Source organism: Ylistrum balloti, unplaced genomic scaffold (genome assembly GCF_031769215.1).
Source record: "Ylistrum balloti isolate Yb309-2 unplaced genomic scaffold, AGI_CSIRO_Ybal_v1 Utg370706, whole genome shotgun sequence".
NCBI classification, from domain to species: Eukaryota; Metazoa; Mollusca; class Bivalvia; order Pectinida; family Pectinidae; genus Ylistrum; species Ylistrum balloti.
Genome location: NW_026782423.1, coordinates 576,561 through 597,154, shown reverse-complemented (window position 1 = coordinate 597,154; position 20,594 = coordinate 576,561). Strand labels below are relative to the sequence as shown.

At 34.2% G+C, this 20,594-nt stretch overlaps 1 protein-coding gene across 1 annotated transcript; it reads right to left on the bottom strand.

The window, feature by feature from the left end:
- Window positions 1-155: 155 nt before the first annotated feature.
- LOC132557670 (scavenger receptor class F member 2-like) lies at window positions 156-13,437 on the bottom strand. Its single transcript, XM_060222189.1, has 10 exons — window positions 13,359-13,437; window positions 8,612-8,818; window positions 6,404-6,646; window positions 5,032-5,130; window positions 3,855-3,947; window positions 3,124-3,213; window positions 1,584-1,679; window positions 1,227-1,316; window positions 941-1,036; window positions 156-262 (listed from the first exon to the last, which is right to left on the bottom strand). Exons 1-10 carry the CDS (start codon window positions 13,435-13,437, stop codon window positions 156-158), a joined length of 1,200 nt encoding a protein of 399 aa, XP_060078172.1.
- Window positions 13,438-20,594: the final 7,157 nt, after the last annotated feature.

Genomic DNA, 20,594 nt, shown 5'->3' with positions numbered 1-20,594 from the left:
TACATATTGAATGTATTATCAACACTGATAATATGATTGTAAATATATGCCAACAACTATGTTTGATAACGTTATGTAACAATCACAGATCGTGTTATGGGTATAATTGAATGGATTGCTATATGAAAATCGATCTGACCATCTCTAAATTAACTTTAATCAAGGAACATACCATCACAAGCTCCACTGCTGAAATCGCATTCGAAGCAGTTTGTAGAACAATTCTTGTTACACAGCGAGCCATACTTTCCCGGGGGACAGGCTAAAGCATATCAAGATACCAGTGCCTGATTTCTCAAGAAATAATCATCTTATATAAAACAGTACAAGCAATATTGTTTTTCCTTTCCATACTTTGCTTTTTAACAGTTACGCTTACTTTTATAAATGTAACAAAATCATTTTTGCAACAGTTTTTTTTCCTCTTTTTTGAAATCATTTTCAGTTTTCATTGATAGATAGGGGCGATAGATGAAATCCGAATTTTAAAAATACTTATAATGATATATATCAAACATTGGCTCACATTTCAATTTTGCCTAAATGGAAAAATATGAACGTGACAAGCCACCTTTGGCTATAACGTTGTAAAGTTGTATACAATTACACAACTATAACAAATGTTTCACAGAAATAAAACCCTGTTTAAAAATGATGTCATTTTATTTATCCCATGACGAGATGATAACCAAGGAGAGTAGTGTAATTTATAGAGTATTGTAATGTGAAGCTCATCCTTTTCTCCACCCATTCACCCGTCCATTTATTCGTCTATGATATTTTCAGCCTTCGCTTAGTGATTTGTGACAGGTCCGATGTTCATTAAAAGTTAAAGTCTTGTATGTTGAACATCTTTTCCAACTAAAGCTAAATGCATCAGGCATTTTACTAATTCTATTTTCGAAAGGGATCGCTAACTCTATTCGAACATAAAATTTACCTGTACATTCTCCTCCACTCTGCTGACATGCGTTGTTTTTGCATATACCCAAACAATCCAGTGTACAATCTTGGCCGTACTTCCCATGAATGCATCCTGAAGTACATTAACATTCATGTATACTTGAACAAATCAATCGTTGCTAATTTTATCATGTCGCAACATGATAATTGTTATTAGTACAACTGTGTGATATCAATAGAATAAAACAAAGATCTATCAACTTCTATATTTCTATTTACATGATATATTGATCACACATACTCAATTTTGATTTTTATATTACCAAAACACTCTGGGGAAGTCTGGTCACATGTCACACAATTTATAGGACAGCTGGTGTCACACAAGTCACCTCTTTTACCGAGAATGCATTCTGTAAAATATGTATTTTTCAGATGCAAATAAATATCACCAACGTGGCATGTAGTGTTACATGGATAAGAGAAACCGTTTTAAGTTGAATATATGAAAGCAACATCAATATATATAAAAAGTGTCAAATGTACCTCAGCTAGACATTAAGGTATACCTTTTACAATTCCACAGATACTGTCGAAATCTAAATAATGAAAGATAATTTAGAAAGATGTCATATCTTATTAGGAATATATCAGAACAGTATCAGATGTTTATTAATTACCTAAACAGTGACCGCTGTCCTTTCCGCATGATTTGTTTTTACAGTTTTCAGAACAATCAAGTTCACACAGGTTTCCGTATTTACCATGTACACATTCTGTAGTGAAAAAAGTTCATATCAGACAGGTGATACTTTCGAATCAGATTATACATTCTGCAACACAAATGTGCCAAAGTATCACTATATCCTGATCAGTACAGGAAAATTGGGGCTATATTATGACAGCCTTATTAACAATAAATTGACCAAATCTGATACGAGGCATTCGTTGAGGAATTAATCTTTTGATTAAAATCTTTTGCATAAAATAATTTTGACCAATTTTGCTTTAGTTCAGGTATCCTTGGGTGAAAAAAAATTACTTTATGTAAACCATGGGTCTGCAGAGGGGGGCAGGGTGGTAAGATTTTCAAATAATCCTTTTTTTCTGCTTCATTATTGATATTTTGTCAAAAGTTAGTTTGAAGCCTTAAAATTCCTCATCTTCTGGAGACAATGCAATAACATGATTGTTAATGGGATGGTTGAAGTGAAAGGTAAAATTTCCAAGTGAGCGTTACCCACCCTATATGCATCTTGTTGCAAATGGTATCGGTATCTAGGACGTAATACACTTGGAGGGAACCAGCAGTTGGAAGACAACGATACAAAGAAGTGAAGTGAAATGTGTCTAATCTTGTTTGTATTGTCTGCTCATATATCAGGAAGAATTATGATTTCAAATAAAACGTAATTATTTCATCAATTTTTAGTCCTTCATACTCATCCCTTAAGTTGAAGACTGTCATTCTTATGTTTTTACTAATTATACATTTGATTTTAATTGCGGTTGCTATCTGTAGACCTTAACTGTAACGATCCTAAGAGGGAAATTATATTGATTATGCATTTTTACGTCACACAGAAATGAAGATAACTTTGAATTTGGATTTTTTAAAAGTATTATGGCTTTTCCTAAAAATCAATGTTACCAGTTATCACCCGTAAGACATTCTTATTGTGCTAATGATAGTGGAAATAATATGAAACCAAAACAGGAAAAATAAACTCAGACAGTTTAAGTGATTCAAATAGAAGAACCTTACATAATTATTTCTAATAATTGAATATGGTGTTCGATTCAAAGGACAAGGAAACCGTTGAAGAGTTTAATAGCATTTTTAGTTTCGGTTCATATTATTATAAAGTTTTTGTGGTTTGAATGCAATATTTATTTCGCCATTTCAAAAATTCAATATGACATCTGCGTTTGTAATATAGCTCTTTTCCAGTAGTACAAACTATTATAATGTTGATACTTATGTTTGTAGTAAAAAAAGTTGGAAGTTGATGTGCGTGAAGTGTTCAACTTTTTTTTTAAATATTCAAATAATATTACTAAAAAAGAGAGAGAAAAACAACACACACACACACACACACACACACACACACACACACACACACACACACACACACACACACACACACACACACACACACACACACACACCCTCACACACACACACAAACACACATGCATAATGTGTTGTTATGCTCTTACCAAAACATTGTTCAGACTTCTGATGACAGGTCACACAAGTTGACGGACATCTGTTATTACACAGTTCGCCTCTTTTACCAGGGATACATCCTGAAGCAGAATGTTTGTGAGTAGTATTGAGTGTAATGAATCGGAAAAATGAAAACCATAACTCAGCCTTAACTTAGTTTGGAAGGAACTCAACAAATGTATGCGTTCAGGTATTTTATATATTTGCAAATCCTAAGTGTTTATTAAAAACTTCTAATTACATATTCGAAAATATGAGTTTCTCCGTGATTTTCATTATAAACCTCGTTACTTCTCTTCCGTGATTTTGTCTTATTTTATTTGTTGTTTACAGTCTGGCACTAATCAATCTGTTTCAACAATCTTACTTCGATTTTACGACACTTGTCTTTACAAACTCGTTATAGTACTATATTTGAACATCACATGTCTCAGATGAAATTAGACCTTAAAGATTCCAACCGGATATGTTTGGATAATGTGACTTTAATCAAACTTGATCTAGTGCACCCTTGAGCGAAACAAGGGTAAAATATATGAATGGCATCAATCTATTTTCTTCTGTTCGAATAAGGACAATTGGTGGCCTGAACATATTTTGGTAAGGTGGCAGTCCAAAGCCCCAAGGATGGGGCCAAATAGGGGTAAATATCTAAAACCCAACAACCATTCAGATTACAAAGTTTACCTTCATTCGAGAATACAAATCTTGACGTACATACCCAAACAGTGACCCGAATCTTTCTCGCATGCGCTGGAACAATTATTTGAGCAATGCTGATCACAACCATCACCAAACCGACCAGCAAAACAATCTACAAGTAATCAATCATCGTTTGTAAGTGAACTATGAGAAATAAATGATGACTTCCGTACCTAGTGAATTTGAAATGGCATTTATTGCTAATATATTTATCAAATAAAACAATACTATTTTCAAACTTGATAGCAATACAATATCATTTGAAATAAACCCCAGAAATCAATTTATTCCCTAATTCATCTCATTGATTAGGGTTGATGTCGTTAATAAATATCACGGAGATATGTTTCTATGTAATCCTTTTTTGGAGGTAAGATCTTCCAAAAGACTATTGGCATAACTATAGGAACGATCTTTGCCACTCAGTTTGATTGTATCGAAGACCTTGCAAAGAAATTTAATTTTTATTCAGACATATTGAAACAAGAGATTTATTGTCCAATTGGCCGGAAATCAAGGACACAACAGACTCTTCTACATATGGCGGTTTACTACCACGAAACAAACACAGACAGCTTTCCACCGAGCTTGAGATAATAGCATTCCTGCATCTCCAACCTATGGCTTTTACATGCCGCAGTTGATTTGATACTCTAGAGTCTGCTCCTATTATCATGATTTTCGTACAAGAATGTGTCATCTGACTTCTAAACTCGTAACAAAAGATTTCAAAACATGCAGGTCGCCATAGTGACCTTATTGAGAAATATTCGATTTCTTTATGTGACACAAAACCGGACATGTTTGATGCTCGTTGGTTTGCTTGTTGATGCTGTTGTTGTACACATTGTTCTCATTTGAGAACGTGACATTGCTCACTTCGATTTGCCAAGATTTACATGGCGGGTTTCGTCGATGAAGCAGAAGACGCTTACTCTTCCAGAACACCTGGTCTTATCCTCCTTGTATTTTTTCAGTAGTGCTCGTGTAAATATTTCTTTTGTTCATATTTTGTCCTAGTTTTATTGCATTTGTCCTTGGATTATGATTATGTTCACATGCTGGTATTTTATCGTTGTTAGTGAGTGTATCAGAGGGGGTGAGGTTGGGAATGAGGCGTAGCGACATAATCTCAAAAAAAGTTTAAGGTTGCAATTTTTCAACGATAAAAAAGTTATCTAAATGCTAAAACTTACAGAAGCAGTGTCCCTTGATAGCGTCACAGTTTCCTCCAAAGCATTTTTGGGGACAGGTATTGTCACAATTGCCATTTCCATATTTTCCTGAAGTACATCCTGAACAAGGTATTTAATTAGATTTTCAGATCACTAAATATAGATTGTGATACTTTCATATAATGATGTAGATATTTTATTTACGCACGTGTTCTCAACGAGTGTTATTTCATGCTATTTCGTTATACAAGTGCTATTGAATTAGTTAAGGAAACTACTTCGAACAAAATGTACTACATACTTATCTAATCTTGAAATACACATAGAACATTAGAATAAGCCAATACTTGTTCTCATATGGGAACGTGACATTTCAGAAGTCTTCATGTAAATCTTTCTCTCATACCTCTCTTGCTTTGTCCTTTTTCACATTTGAGCTTGGCTTACGATTCAGATCACATGTTGCTATTTTCATGTTGTTCTTATATTAGATATCATAGAGAAGAATGAAACTTTTCTAATTCTTTATCAGCATACTTGTAACATCAGGTCTAATTTTATTTGTTCCAAAGACTCGATATTGATATTTCTTATATTCATATTTTGCCCTTGTTATATCGAATTTGAGTTTGAATTTAGATTCAGTTGACATATCGGTATTTCCTTTGCTGTACCAGTAAAAATAATAAAAGAGTGTTTCTGTGATGTTTACATCAGTACACTCTCTACGTAAAAATTAATTTGTAACACATGTTTTCTTGTGAAATATACATCTGTTTAAAAGTTACTATATACTCCGTAACGTTAGAGAGTTCGTTATAGCAAACCGATAGGTTACACTTGCCATGGTACCAACTGCCTTAAATCTTATGGTACGTATACGGGATCATAAAGACCGATTCGTGAGGTTATGATATATCCATAACTTGGCTAGTACAATTAGCAATACGAATTACAGCTGATGCAATCATGCTTGATGTTCTGAAACAATTGTGATGTTCGTTCATCAGTGACCAGAATGTGGCTATGAGTCGAACGTTCATCATTAACTATACTATTACCTTTATGATTGTACATGTATAAATCACATGGTCAAAATCATCAATGTAACAGTTATCATGAAGACATGTAACAGTTATCATGAAGACATGTAACATTTATCATGAAGACATGTTGATTTTTTTTTTATTTCAAACCATTCTGGAACTCCTGGTTGCTTGTTCCTGTTGTTATGTTTCCCTTCCCAATTTACTTTATGCTGTTGATCAGTTTCAAGATTAAAATCGTTATAATGATTAATCTCATTAATACCTAGCAATATCAATATTTTTTATAATTTCCATTAGTAATGATCTTATATCATCATTCAATTTCAAAATATAAATTGACCTACCGAAGACTTGAACTTCACATAATTCTAGCACAGCATAATCATCGTACCAGGACGGTCGGTTTGTGTCGTCTCTGTGGTTGTAAATGGTTACATACTGCGCTACGTATGGACATTGATGTGTCGGGTCCATTTGTAAATCTGCTACCTCAATACTGTTATCCTTGTAACAAATAATGCCCTGCTGGTAATTTGTTGTATTTGATAGGAACAGTTGGTATCCGGCAAATCGACCCTTTGCATTTTCTATAAAACAAACTAAAAGTTTTAGTTCTGCATTCATTGGATGTTTTGCACTCCATTAGCTTAAAATAGACTGTACAGTTATAAAATGTGTTTTGTTCACGAATGGAAAAAGAAGTTAAGAAACATTAGCTAAGCTATATGCTATTCCTTACAGAATCACTCTAGTTATCTATATTTGAAATCGAAAAAGGAACCTTCATGGAAAGTAAAACTTCATGGAAAGTAACTTGTATACTATATGTTACCTGTGAAATGATACAGTATATATACTGAAAGGATAAAGAAACGCAGGGTAATATTTATTCCGATATTTTGAAAACGCGTTCTCCAAATAAAGTGAAACTTTGTGGATTGAGTAATTAGGTCATATTACACCTTGTCATGTATCGAAAATTTAGTCACGGTACAGTGCGCAGCTCTGGTAAATGGAGGAAGGAAAAAACAAAAATCTCGTGCACCGTGTTGTTCTGGTCTCATGCACCGTTGGTCAAGTTACTCTTCGTTAGTCTTTATACAGACCAACTGATTCCCTAAATTTAATTGAGAATTTGATTCGTTTTAAGAATGGCACGACTCACAGAAGTTCAGAGGGGTCAGCCCATTCAGATGCTGATGCAAGGACAGCTGCAAAATCAGGTTGCTAGGCACTTTGGTGTTAATGTTTCCACCATATAACGTCTTCTAAGACGTCTTCGGGAAACTGGGCGATTGGCTGATCGACTTAGGTCAGGACGTCCGCGCGTAACGTCACGACGTCAGGATCGCTATATAGTCGTCTCTCATGTGCGTAATCGGCGCCTTACTGCCCTTGAGAGTGCACTTAATGTTCGTGGAAATCATGGGCGTCCTATAAGTTAAAAAACTGTAAGGAATCGATTACGAGAAGTTGGTGTAAGAGCACATGCTCCACGACTGTTTCCACTGAGGCAGTGGAGACAAGTGTTCTTCACGGACGAGTCTCGATTCTGTCTTTATCGATCTGACGGCCGTCAACGTGTCTACCGACGTCGTGGCGAACGTTTTACGGACGCTTGCGTTGTAGAGAGGGATAGGTTTTGGGGCGGTTCAGTAATGGTGTGGGGAGGAATCTCACACGGGTTAAAATCACAATTGGTTGTTATTGATGGCAATTTAACAGCAGCTAAGTATAGAGATGAGATTCTTCGACCCCATGTTATCCCTTTCTTACAGCAGCATAATCTAAGCCTCCAACAGGATAATGCTAGGCCCCACGTAGCAAGGATTTGCCAAGTCGTTCTGGCCAAAAACAACATTCAACCACTAGATTGGCCGCCATATAGCCCTGATTTGTCCCCGATCGAGCATCTTTGGGACCAGTTGGATAGACAGGTTCGAAAGCGCCAGCCACCCCCTGTTACTCAAGAGCAGTTGACCAGAGCTCTGATTGAAGAGTGGGACAACATCCCCATAAGACGGATTAACGCTCTCATGAACTCTATGACCAGAAGAATAAGGGCCGTGACCACAGCAAACGGCGGACACTCTAGATATTGACGACTCAGTTCAATTTCAATTTCAATTTCAAAATCCTATGGGTCCATTCAATTTAATCGTTAGTACCTCTAAACCAATTGTCAGATGCAAAATACAGACTTTTGAAATTTTTAAGCTTTAATTTATCTGCAAGTATACAAAATTTCATTTTAAATGAAGCCCGATATCATACTAAATTTCTGGTTTAAAGTTCACCCTGCGTTTCTTTATCCTTTTAGTATATACCCGAAAGTCCAAAGCAATAAAGATGATTTTGTTCAAAACGAGTAAAACACGATCACTCCAGTAATGGTGTCCGGTATTTGTAATGAAGGCTACATGTTTATTCATGTTATCGAATAAAGCCTTGTTACCTTGATAATGACACTAATCATACTTTAATATTACAGTTCTATAATACAATCATCATCAATAAAACAATCAATATCAAATCAGTTAATGGGAGCTTACGTCTGTTGTGTATCGTGATGTACTGGATTGTTCTCGGTTCTCCTAAATCTACCCGCCACCAGGCTTTTTTAGCACCCTTCACTTTGGTGTGAGCACAACAATCAGATGGTATATTATTACTAGTGCAGTCGTCTATGGCTTTATCTGCCGTCCAGCTAGAGTCTTGGTCTGCCGATTGAGTCGCTGTTCCTGTCAAGGCGACATTTTCTGTAAAAGAAAATGAAACCGTCTTTTCTATCACTTTGTTTATTACTTAATCTATCTGTTATCCCGTGAATTCGGGTATATGTCACCTGAGTAATATACACGGAAGCGTTTACATTGGTGGCGCCAGACAGAAATCGATTGTAAAGCCATTATATTGAAGAGGACATTTTGTCATGAATTTGAATTGGCGCAACAAAATGGCTGTCTTTGTTTGATTTTGACCTCTGCAGTTTCAATCTATACCCAGAGTTGGCATTCCATAAACTCATGTGCCAATGGTTAAAAAGCATGCATTATTGTTTCCCTTTTATATGACCCAATGTTATCTAGGAAGCTTCGGAGAAATATGGCAGCGCAGCGGTTATTATCAGCTGATTTTGGTCTTGGATTGGATTGTGAATTTCTCAAAAAGTTTTAAACATTGACTGTTTCATCTATTTAAATGAATACAAGAATATTTAAAATATCAGGCAGAAAATTAAAACATACATATAAGGGTTTTGAAGATAAGTTGACCACATTGATAAATGATACTTCAATATCACTTAAGCTGGATGGCGGTGTGTGTCGAAATTGTTACGCTTAAATTAGCAATATATATGAATCTATGACGACTCTAAAATTGTCATCAAAGTCATTTATTGAATCAAATGTTGTGTGTAAGAGAATAATGCAATCAATTCTTACACAAAAAACAAACCACTTATACTTCTGGTACCATTAACATGCCTTTAAAGAAGCAATGATGCTTGTTTCAATTAGACAAGACGTTGAGGTTTAAGAATGATCGTAATTTCTATACAGCTGACACGTACAATAACGGAAAATGATATTTCCCAGAATTACCAAACAGTACTTGAAATAATGAATAATGTCATGACACCTGAATATTTATCAACTACACCAACAAGCATATTATCTAATTTGGAGAACAGTTAAGTTAACCCTGTATTGTACAAATATTACACAAAGGAACGAACCCCCCGAGCTCACATTTTGATAAGGTTTTTTTTATCGCTAAAAGATAATAAAGTCACAATTTTATCACCATTTTAAACCAAAGATGCGATGTTTGTGCTATTTTGCCGTTGATTTCACTTTCATTATTACCAGTAAATACTGTGTTACATACAGGTATTGCTCTTTCAGCTTACAGATTGCTGTCATTATGCACGCTGCGGTATGTTTATACATAGTATATAACTGTTTTGCTTTGCGTCTGTTATTATATCATGCTGTGTTTTGTTTAGAACTTGTTAAACATCTGTTTAATCGTAAATTAGCTCTTCAGAGTGATCTATAAATATACGAGTGTCAAAAAATAGGCCTTGTGTCTTCTACTTCCCGTGCCTACTACTGCTCTATTACGAGCGGAGAATAGAACGAAAGTCACGATCGAGAATCAAAATAAACATTAACATGATCATGATGTCCGGTGTTTGCCAATTGTTATCCTCGAACAAGGAAGTATTAATCAACAGCTACCATGTCATCCAATATTATTTCCGTGCGAGAAATACAGAATAAAAAGTCACGATCGAGAAACATAGAAAAACACAGAGCAGGACATTTACAAATTACACTATAACACATACACGCATACTTTACAACTTCCACGTGAAGGCCAATAAACGTGCAAATACATGTATCATATAATGGACAAGAGGTTATGCAATTTCTGTATATCATGATCACACAATGTTCGGTGTCATTGTTAATTGTTATCCTCGAACAAGGAAATGTTTATCAATAAACAGCTACCATGTAGTCCAGTATTAACAGCAAAAACCACTGTTGTACATATCTATTTTCAAAGAAGATAAAGTATACTTTAAAGATGGAACCAATGAGCAGGGATTGAGAAATTGTACGTCTCTGCAATAAGTAATTTTTTTATTATGAACTATAATACTGAAATATGTACACGTGAATTTTGGAAGAATATATATTCAACTATTCTGTCTGAATTTTGAGATGAAATAATCGATGTTATCTCATCATATGCCGATATACATAATAGTTAACAATAGTGTATTTTAATGATGGATCAATATTCACTCTATAACATGTCTTGAGACCATGTGGTGTCCCCGTGTACAGGTGCCAAGGCGTCCACCCAGGTATATTATGATATGAAAGGGAATCAGCACCTGCTGAAATTGATAGGTGTCTTCCAATTAACATGTTGGGCAGATATCGAATAGTTTATCGGTTTGATTCGTCTCAGCTGTTAGGTTTCACATTTTCCATATAATTTTGTATGTAAGAAGTTCACATAAACAATATATAATTTTGTTTGATATTATCCATACACAACAAAGCGTATTATCACTGCTGAAATGAGATCGATTATAGAATTACCATATGATATGAGACTTCCATTGTGTTTACACCAGTCACTACACTACACAGAACTGACGTCACAGATTTTTGGTGCCAACTATTCCCGAACGCTACCGAAGCGTGGACAGGTAACCATACTCACCTGTTCTCGCACGAGAGGTAAAGCTCGATTTAAGGTTCTACCTAGATGAAATCTATACCAAAACCTCTAAAACATCGTTGTCGGTGATCTTTAAAATGCACTTATTTATGTTGTGAGATGCTTCTTAATCACTAAATAGATGGTATAAATTATGTACGTATCTTCTGTACCGATATTTTACAAACAGGGGAAAACGCATGAGAGTTAGACATCAAAGATACCATGTTATATGAAAACTTACTATCAGTTAGCTTGTAATAATAATAACATTTTTTTTAAAAATACTACTTTCACTTGCGCTAATATTTTTGTAACTGTATGTGTAAATGAATTGATGTATTCACTACAAAGTCCAATTTTAAAATCCACTCGAGGAAGACAATCATTCATTTTCCCTTCATTATTCATATCAAAAACTCAAAATGGTGGTGAATGTCAATTTAAAAACTTCCTTGTTTACTTTGTGTTTAATACTGACAACACATGGTACAGGGAAACACATTTCCACTACACATGGATTAATGTGCGCAGTAACTACACCATCAAATAAAATAAAATGTCACAATCAGTTATAACCATTCCAGCACCAAGCCATTGTACGATGATGAAACAAAATTATAACAAAGCGTCTGCATTCTATCGCCTGACCACAGCCTTTATAACAGAGGGAACGTTAGAAGATTAGGTTTAAGGGAATGGATTAAAAAGAGTATATTATAAATAATATTTGTTTAATCATATTCAAATGTATCTTTCTTTTTCTGTATAGTATACTAGTGTATAGACAACTATATCACATATATATACACACATTTGTATATTATCAGTATTTCAAACAAAAAATATAACATTTCCCCTGTCAGACAGACTTCTATATTTACGTTGTTTGAAATTATATTTACGTTGTTTGAAATTAACATTGAAATTGATTTTATTGATTAAATGAACATTTTAATTAATTCTTATCGAACAGAAAGCCAATAATTCATAATATTATCATACATGGTAAGTCTTTGCTGAAGATTTCCATTTGCTTTTATCATATTTCTTTTGATACAAATGTCACAAACAACATCTGATAAAGTTGCTTTGTATAAAATGATTTCAATATTTTCATATAAGGGCTGTTACTGTAAAAAGTATGATTTAGGGAATTATTGGAGTTTATCTATTTTTTCTGTTTTTCAGTTGATTGGTCCATTCTTGATTAGGAGCCTATATTGCTGAACAAACGCTGCTATATTAAGATAAGCTATTTGATAAGAATCTAAAATTGACCGAGATAGGTAACATTTTTATACATACATACATACATACATACATACATACATACATACATACATACATACATACATACATACATACATACATACATACATACATACATACATATAGAAGGTATATTTACATATTAATTTCATCTTCTTCGTGTTTAATTTTCATGATTTATGGTAAGTATACGTTATTGTCAAGCCCTATTACTAAATGGCGCATGTATATATACCGAAGAAAATTTTTGGAAAAAGAAATTTAAACACATGCAAACATACTATTTAATGATGACAATGCAATGATTTCAACAGCAAGATTTATTTCAGATGTTGCCAAGAATCTTGACTTTTAGCGCAAACAGAAGCGTGAGTGAGTGAAAGGAACGACAACTCTGGGTAGGATGCCACAGTTTGACTTTGAACCTGTCAAAATGTAATAATGTTCCTGACTTATGTGATGAAAAGTATCTTAACTTTGTTTTCATTTCATATGAAATCTTATGAAATTTAAAGTATTGGTCGCCAAGGTTCCCAAAATGAAACTTCAAAGACTCGTTTCATCAAATTTCATTTGAAGTAAAAGAGCATTTACTATCATATATATATATACATGTATAAATGACACTAACATATAAGATAAGGAAGTCACGTTATGACATTTGAGTTTATTCAACGCAGTGTCCAACGTTATTTGTACTCAAATATCTGTGATATGAATTTTATAAGAAATAGAGAAATGTACTTCTTTAACTATCAGAAAGAATGGAATTGAATGAACACTTACTTTCTGATCTTGATGCCGGTACTGTTAACAGCATAAGAAGTAAGAGCTGTGAGTTTGGTAAACTTATTCCAGTCGACATGACAGTTACTATACTGTACACCAGGAAGTATTAACGAACTATACAGACTTACCGACAACCCTATCAAAGAAATCAGAACCGGTTTACACAAATTAGACCACGTGTACAGTTTACTGTTTAAACACAAAGGTAAATACTTAACGGGCTACTTGTAACAGGTATTGGGGAGAATGACCATAGTTGATCAGAAATACATATTTAATGAATGAAGCGCGAAAAAAATATTTAGAAAAATGATGTCGGACTTGAAATAAAAATGTGAAAATGGCAACGTGTCAAGACAGAATATATATATTTTAATATGATAAAAACTGAATAGATAATTACATTTTAAAAATCTCACTTTGTCAAATACGAGAACTTCCCTCGGTTACATCTTCTTCCGTCACTTAGATTTGTCATATATGTATTGCATGTAGAATATGTTATTTATAATGATTGTATTTATGGTATGCGGATATACGTGTTATATCTCAGGGACATAGACACCCCTGCCTTGCACAGTCTTCCGCTGCCTTGTGGGATAGGTTCTCGTCAGAACCAAAAGCTAAGGGAGACAACCCTGACAGAAACCATGCAAATGTGGAGGCATTGAGGGCGGTTGCTGAATGGAACACCTCATCTACCGGCCATCCGCTACAAGGACTAATAGTCTGCGCCTGTCTCGACTTGTTCTTGCCGGTGTAGGAATACTATTAAATCCTGAAAGAGTGTCGCTAGTAACTTGCAAAAGCTATCGACACTTCATCATCCTTTGCAAGCAGTTTTTCATGATGTTTTTTTTCATGAGATTTTTATGTAAGCTGTACCCTGAATATTGTTTATTATTCAGATGTTATCAATATTACTATGGATGGAGCAATAGCGATGGGATATTTGCCATGCATTTCTTTAGGTGTTTTATCAATCAGCTTAGAGATTTATGTCTAACATGTAAGATCACTTATGTATCAGGCATGATCTGCATATGATTACGACTTTACTCATTTGTCGAGCTGATCATTGAGGAATGACCATCCCTGTTGTGTCCGCATTGGTCACTTTGAATGTTGGCTGGACAATTGACCAATGAGAAATGACCACAAGTAGGGCACTTAAGAGGAAGTTATCCTGAACGTTTACTCAAACTTTGGTAAACACTTTGGTTTGGTTCTTTGAGATTTAGATAACCCACCCTTAGTTCTACCATCCTAACTTAAGATATTTGTGTTTTTGATGTTTTTATTCTTTTCTTAATTTCTTGTTAAGCTTTTGTCATTTTAAAAATTTCGTTTCAATAAACGCCTAGGTTTTCCAGAGTTTTTCCAGCTCGGCCGAAATTAATCTCTCGTTTTTAAACCGGGGAGTGCCGAGTTGCAGGCTCTGAACAGGGTCATGCTGACATAAATGAATACATTTGATTTCGCCGCATGTTTGTCTATTAGACTGTACGTTTCCTTTATGATGTATGTCGGTAAGTGACTGACCTAATATATCACTTTATACCCAGGTAAGCCTCCATTTGCTGTACATGCATGTTTCTTAGTTACTAAATTGCGCTAGATGTTTCTTTTCTGATACTCGATTACAGTCACACGCTGGAGGTCGGTGTACTGGTCGGAGGATCTGGATTCTCTGTCTGCTTTACATTTTACAAGAAATCTACCACTTGTCTCTTTAATTTTGTCTATAAATTATCACCTTTTAGGATGTGATACAAAATGTGTCTTAAAAGTCAAAGCAATTCACGTTTAAAAATATTTCTGGAAAAAAGCTCTTACGAAACTATAGACAAAGAAGACAGGAAAAAACTGTAAAGTAAAGATCATCGTCAACAATTATACAGATAGAAATGAGGAAATTCCATAGGTCATTTTGTGAGATATATACTTATGTTTGGGTGAGAAGTTCATTTGATACGCTCCATAAGACATTCGTGTATTGAGGAAACCAATGTAAGCAGCATGTATAAGTTGTCAGATATTCAACTTTATGTCAGAAAAAAATCGGATAATTATTGCGATATTATAATCGTCGTCTTTCTCATGTACATCTTCAGTTTGAATAAAGCGTTACATGGTATAAGGAAGATATCAACTCACGACATTAGAGGAAGTTTAACCGAAACAGCGTATGAAAATTCCCTAATAATAACAAAAGTAAACTATCCAAGTTAATCGTGCAAACACTGTTCTCTAAATCTTTTAGAGAAGGAAAGGTAGACTACAGTCATCAGATAATCAGATATCGAATATGGTTATAGCTTTTGTAAATACGACGCTGCGTGATTATATCAATCACAGTAGTCACGTTGACTATTATGGAGGATTTTATTCACGAAATTTGATCTCAGTAAAATTACCTTGTCTTTGTTGGGTAGATCACACACGTACAGTCTTCAGTGTTTTATCTCAAGCGGTCAGATACAGATCTTACAAAACAAACAATATTATATAACAGGGGCTGATATCTATTGATTCATTAATTTATTGATTCCATGTATCACTTCAAGGACTGTTTCATTACGTAAGTAGTATTACTTCTCAAATTATAAAATTATAGTGAGTGTTTACTGCGATTCCTTAACAGATCATTTGAACAATATAACAATGCTATCACATAACGTTACCTTTATTGTCCTCACAGACACAGACTATTTTTAGGGCAAGTATAACAACGGCCACAAATTTAAAGGTTATGGGAACTGTGATAATGTTTTATTAATACACGGGTACATGAGGATTTTACTTGTAATTCTACATTGTAGCAATACCTATAATACGTTAAAATGCGTCATCTGACTAGATATTTAACGAAATAGTATTTCTCATATTCTGCCAGCCTGATCGCCTTTCCTTTTTGTTTTAGAACGACAGACGAACAAACAACGTATGCAATATTCAACAAAACGAGATTTGTTCACTCAGTATGTACGTTAGGTTTGCTATCGCTGCCCTCAAGGAACACCTCAGGGTATGTGATTAGTTCATTTTTGTGAAACTTGTCATATATATATATATATATATATATATATATATATATATATATATATTTACTTATTACATTAATCCTGTTAAATGGAATGATGCAGCAGACAATGTGCTACCAAACGTATTCTGTCATATCAATGTTGCAGTTCAAAGGCAGAAAGGTCATCTACATTTAGTGAATTACTCGCCTCTTTAAGTTTGGATTCAGTTTTCTGTGTAGACTGTATGTGTGACTTTCCGGACATGTGTGTAGATTGTATGTGTGACTTTCTGTACATGTGTGTAGATTGTATGTGTGACTTTCTGTACCTGTGTGTAGATTGTATGTTGTGTGACTTTCTGTACATTTGTTTAGATTGTATGTGTGGTTCTGTGAAGGCGTGTAGATTGTAAGTGTGACTTTCGATATATTTTAGTTCATTCCCGAATTACCATCATTTCTATTGGAAGTTTTATATATCAGTGTTTACTAGTACACATGGATGTTGAATAGAATTGAGCAACAAATGATATTTTATAACAATGCATTTTATTGTGATTAATCACCAATATAATAAGTTGTTGCTGAACACACAGTATATATCAATGTTCTACCTAGACAAAGCATAAGTATATAAGGATAACAATTATTTAAAATAAGAAAGAGCATAGCTTATGTAATTCCGTTTATAAATAAAAGCAATTTAATAACTGATAACAACCAGTACGTGGCTGAATAACTAACCAAGTATCGTGGCGAAACGTCTGAAGTGGGATTGTAGTGTGGATTCGTTGTAGTGATAAAATGGCGTTGTTGTAGCGCATTCTGTCGGATATATCGTGGTAATATTACAAGGTTAAAAGCGATATAAACCATGCACTATGTACATTTTTTAAATACTTTTACTGAGGGATTTGAACTATTTGCATATGTTCATATCATATCCTTATTGAAACTGATTTTGTTCGGCATCACAGGGAAACTCTCTTAAAGGCGAATTATTCTATAATTGTTTAATACTTTAACAAGAAATTACATTTACGTTATTTAGAAGTACTGTTACAGACAACAGAAAGGTGTAATATTAAATATCTACACAAACGTAACCCATGTATTGTTTTTACTCAAGGTTGTTTCCTCACTTATGTCTAAGTTGTCTTGGGAATGATCGCCTGAAAACAACTACAATCTGAATATAATTATTGAAAACAATAATGAAATAAATACATATGTAAATAAACTGTAATTTCAAATAATATGGAGACTCGCTATATTTATCATTTTATAATTAGTGGTATGCCAGACTGAGTACAAATTAAGTTGGTGAATAGAGATGCTATATACATATTAGCGGATACATGCGAATGCATGCATATACGGTATCCGAGAATATTGAAGATGTATTCAAGAAACTACAGAATATCTCGATTTATAGGGTGTTGTCTAATAATAATACTTATCTCCGTCATAAGTAAATTTTATGCTAGGCAACATAACATTAACCCTTTACATTAACACAAGAATGATTCATCAAGTATAGAAGAAGAAACGATTTAACTGATGAAAGCATCGGTTCTGCCATTACAATATTACATCCAAGTACCTTGTAATAAAAACCCAAGTGAATAATAAAATATTGTATTTAATTACTTGGGATCCAATAAATCTAAAATTGATAAATGCATTTTGTGTGCCTCCAAAATTCTATATAAGGAGATGTGAAGGCGGGACATAATGATGGCGATACTTTGTCAAATAAACAAATCATTCTTATAAACAGTGAACTGCCATCGATGTTGAAATATAGTGCCTACATGAAAATGCACAGATAAAAACAGGTCATACTAATCGTTTACAGCTGATTTACCTAGAAACTCCCACTCGATTTTTCGTTTTCGAGCATTATTGAAAACGGTCGACGAAACCGGTTGACACATTAGTCATCGTCAGCAGTGTTAATGTGGCAGTAGCACAATTGAATTGACTGAATCTGTTATCAAACAAAGCGTTATTGATTACACGTACGAAACAAATATGTGAGCTATATTTGATAGAAATGCTTTTGTTTAGTCTATCACTGAAAGTAGTTTTAAAACAACCTAATTTAATTTATTTGATAAAACAAGTAAAAACCCCGAAAACATTATTTTTATTATTTGGACAGATTGATACGTTAATAACTAAAGTTAGCCAGCCCGGGTACAAAAGTAAAGTTAGTCAGACCACGTTAATAAGTAAAGTCAATCAGACCACGTAAATAAGTAAAGTTAGTCAGACCATGTACAAAAGTAAAGTTAGTTAGACCACGTAAATAAGTAAAGTTAGTCAGACCACGTAAATAAGTAAAGTTAGTTAGACCACGTAAATAAGTAAAGTTAGTCAGACCATGTACAAAAGTAAAGTTAGTCAGACCACGTAAATAAGTAAAGTTAGTCAGACCACGTAAATAAGTAAAGTTAGTCAGACTACGTAGACAGTAAAATTAGAAACTCTAAGTTCTTATCATAGCCACATTAGTGTGCTCACAAATGTGTATAAATAAATGCATTTGAATGCACGTTATGTTATTGACTGTCCTTCTAAAAGTCTGTTAAAAAATCCTTTTGACTTACCACCGATTCAAGACTTAAACATTTCAAATGTAAGACAAATGACCCACAGGGCTTTGTTTGTCTGCAATTACTAACCGAACTAAGGAATATGAATTGTAAAGGCTTATATTTATACTCCATTTAGCCCGCCCCCTTTTGCTCCCGAGATATCAGCCTAACATGTTAAACAAAAGTTTACTTAACCCAAGGATGCTTCAAACCATAGTGGAAAGGGTTTTTAGAAACTTGCTATTGAGCCCCGCCCCTTCCGCCAAGGTAACCGAAATACACTGTTTATGCCAAATTAATTTCCTTTCATCGAAAGATGATCTAGATCATATTGGGAGAGAATTCAAGGATTCTTTCAGAAGAAAAGAATAAAAAAATAATAATTTGCTCGGTTTCTCCAATTGGACACCGTACCTCCTGTCCTAGGGGTCTGAAATTCTTTAACCTGAGGATATTTTAGATCAACTTCGGACAGGATCACACATTCTTAGTGAAGAACTCTTGCTGAATGTCCCTTCCTGGACCCCAAGTCTTAGACCATATAAAGGTCAGATGTTGATGCAAGATTAAGTCACCACAAAGATGTTTTTGACCAGATTTGGTCAAAATCCGCTCAATCGTTCATGACTAGAAGGAAAAGCTGACGGACGGACTGCAGAGCTACTAAAGGTGTCAGCTAATCACAAGTCTTGACAGAAGGAATTCACAAAAACAAACAAAAAACAAAGAAAAAAAAAACAAAAAAAACCTAGAAATTGTTGTTAACAATTTGGCGGGCTTTTCACTCCTTTGGCGACAAGTTGACCGGAAGTTGACATTTATCCTGATAACGATATATGAGAAAGATTCATTGTTTATTAATATCTACAACATATCCAAAGATGAAATTTGTATCTTGAAACGTTAAGGAGATATAACTACATAATAACGAGGAAATACACTTTTCAAAGGTTCAAACATATTTGACCCCTGTGACCTTGAATGTCGGTCAAGGTTATTCATATTTGCAAGCCTTATAATGTAACATCTGATGATCATTACATCCCCAATATTAGTTCTCTAGACCTTGTGAAACTTGACAAGAAGATTGTTGAATACTGGTACCCTATTTTGTATATTTGAAATTTGACCCTTATCGGAAACCGGAAGTTGACATTTTGCTTGAAGTTTTCCTAATGACAATCACTAGGAAGTGTCCACAGAAGGTTTATAATCAATTTTCATCATTGTAAGCCTTCTAGAAATTGATTGAGAAACTGTCATTTAACGACTTTTAGTTAATTGACCTCTGTGACCTTGAAAGTGGGTCAAGGTCATTTATATTATCAAACTTTGTTTCCAGTTACATATCCTTCTTGTATATGAAATATCAAGCCTCTAGGCCTTCCAGAACTTGAGAAGAAGTTTATCAAAGATTGGTACCGTAAATAGCTCTTTCCAAGTTTGTGCCCTACCGAAAACCGGAAGTTGAACTTTTAAGGAATTTTTTCTTATAATAATCAATAGGAAGTGTCCACAGAAGGTTTTTAGTCAATTTTCATAATTGTGTGCCTTCTATAAAGTGAGAAACTGTCCTTTAACTATTCTTTGTTATTTGACCTCTGTGAC

What these genes read in the sequence shown, in the direction of transcription:
- LOC132557670 (XM_060222189.1), bottom strand. Translation starts at nt 13,437, where the DNA reads ATGTCGACTGGAATAAGTTTACCAAACTCACAGCTCTTACTTCTTATG. An exon ending in AGATTCGGGTCACTGTTTGG is followed by an intron (nt 3,214 to 3,854) that starts GTATGTACGTCA and finishes ATTCTGCTTCAG; the next exon opens with GATGTATCCCTGGTAAAAGA. An exon ending in GACTTCCCCAGAGTGTTTTG is followed by an intron (nt 1,037 to 1,226) that starts GTAATATAAAAA and finishes AATGTACTTCAG; the next exon opens with GATGCATTCATGGGAAGTAC.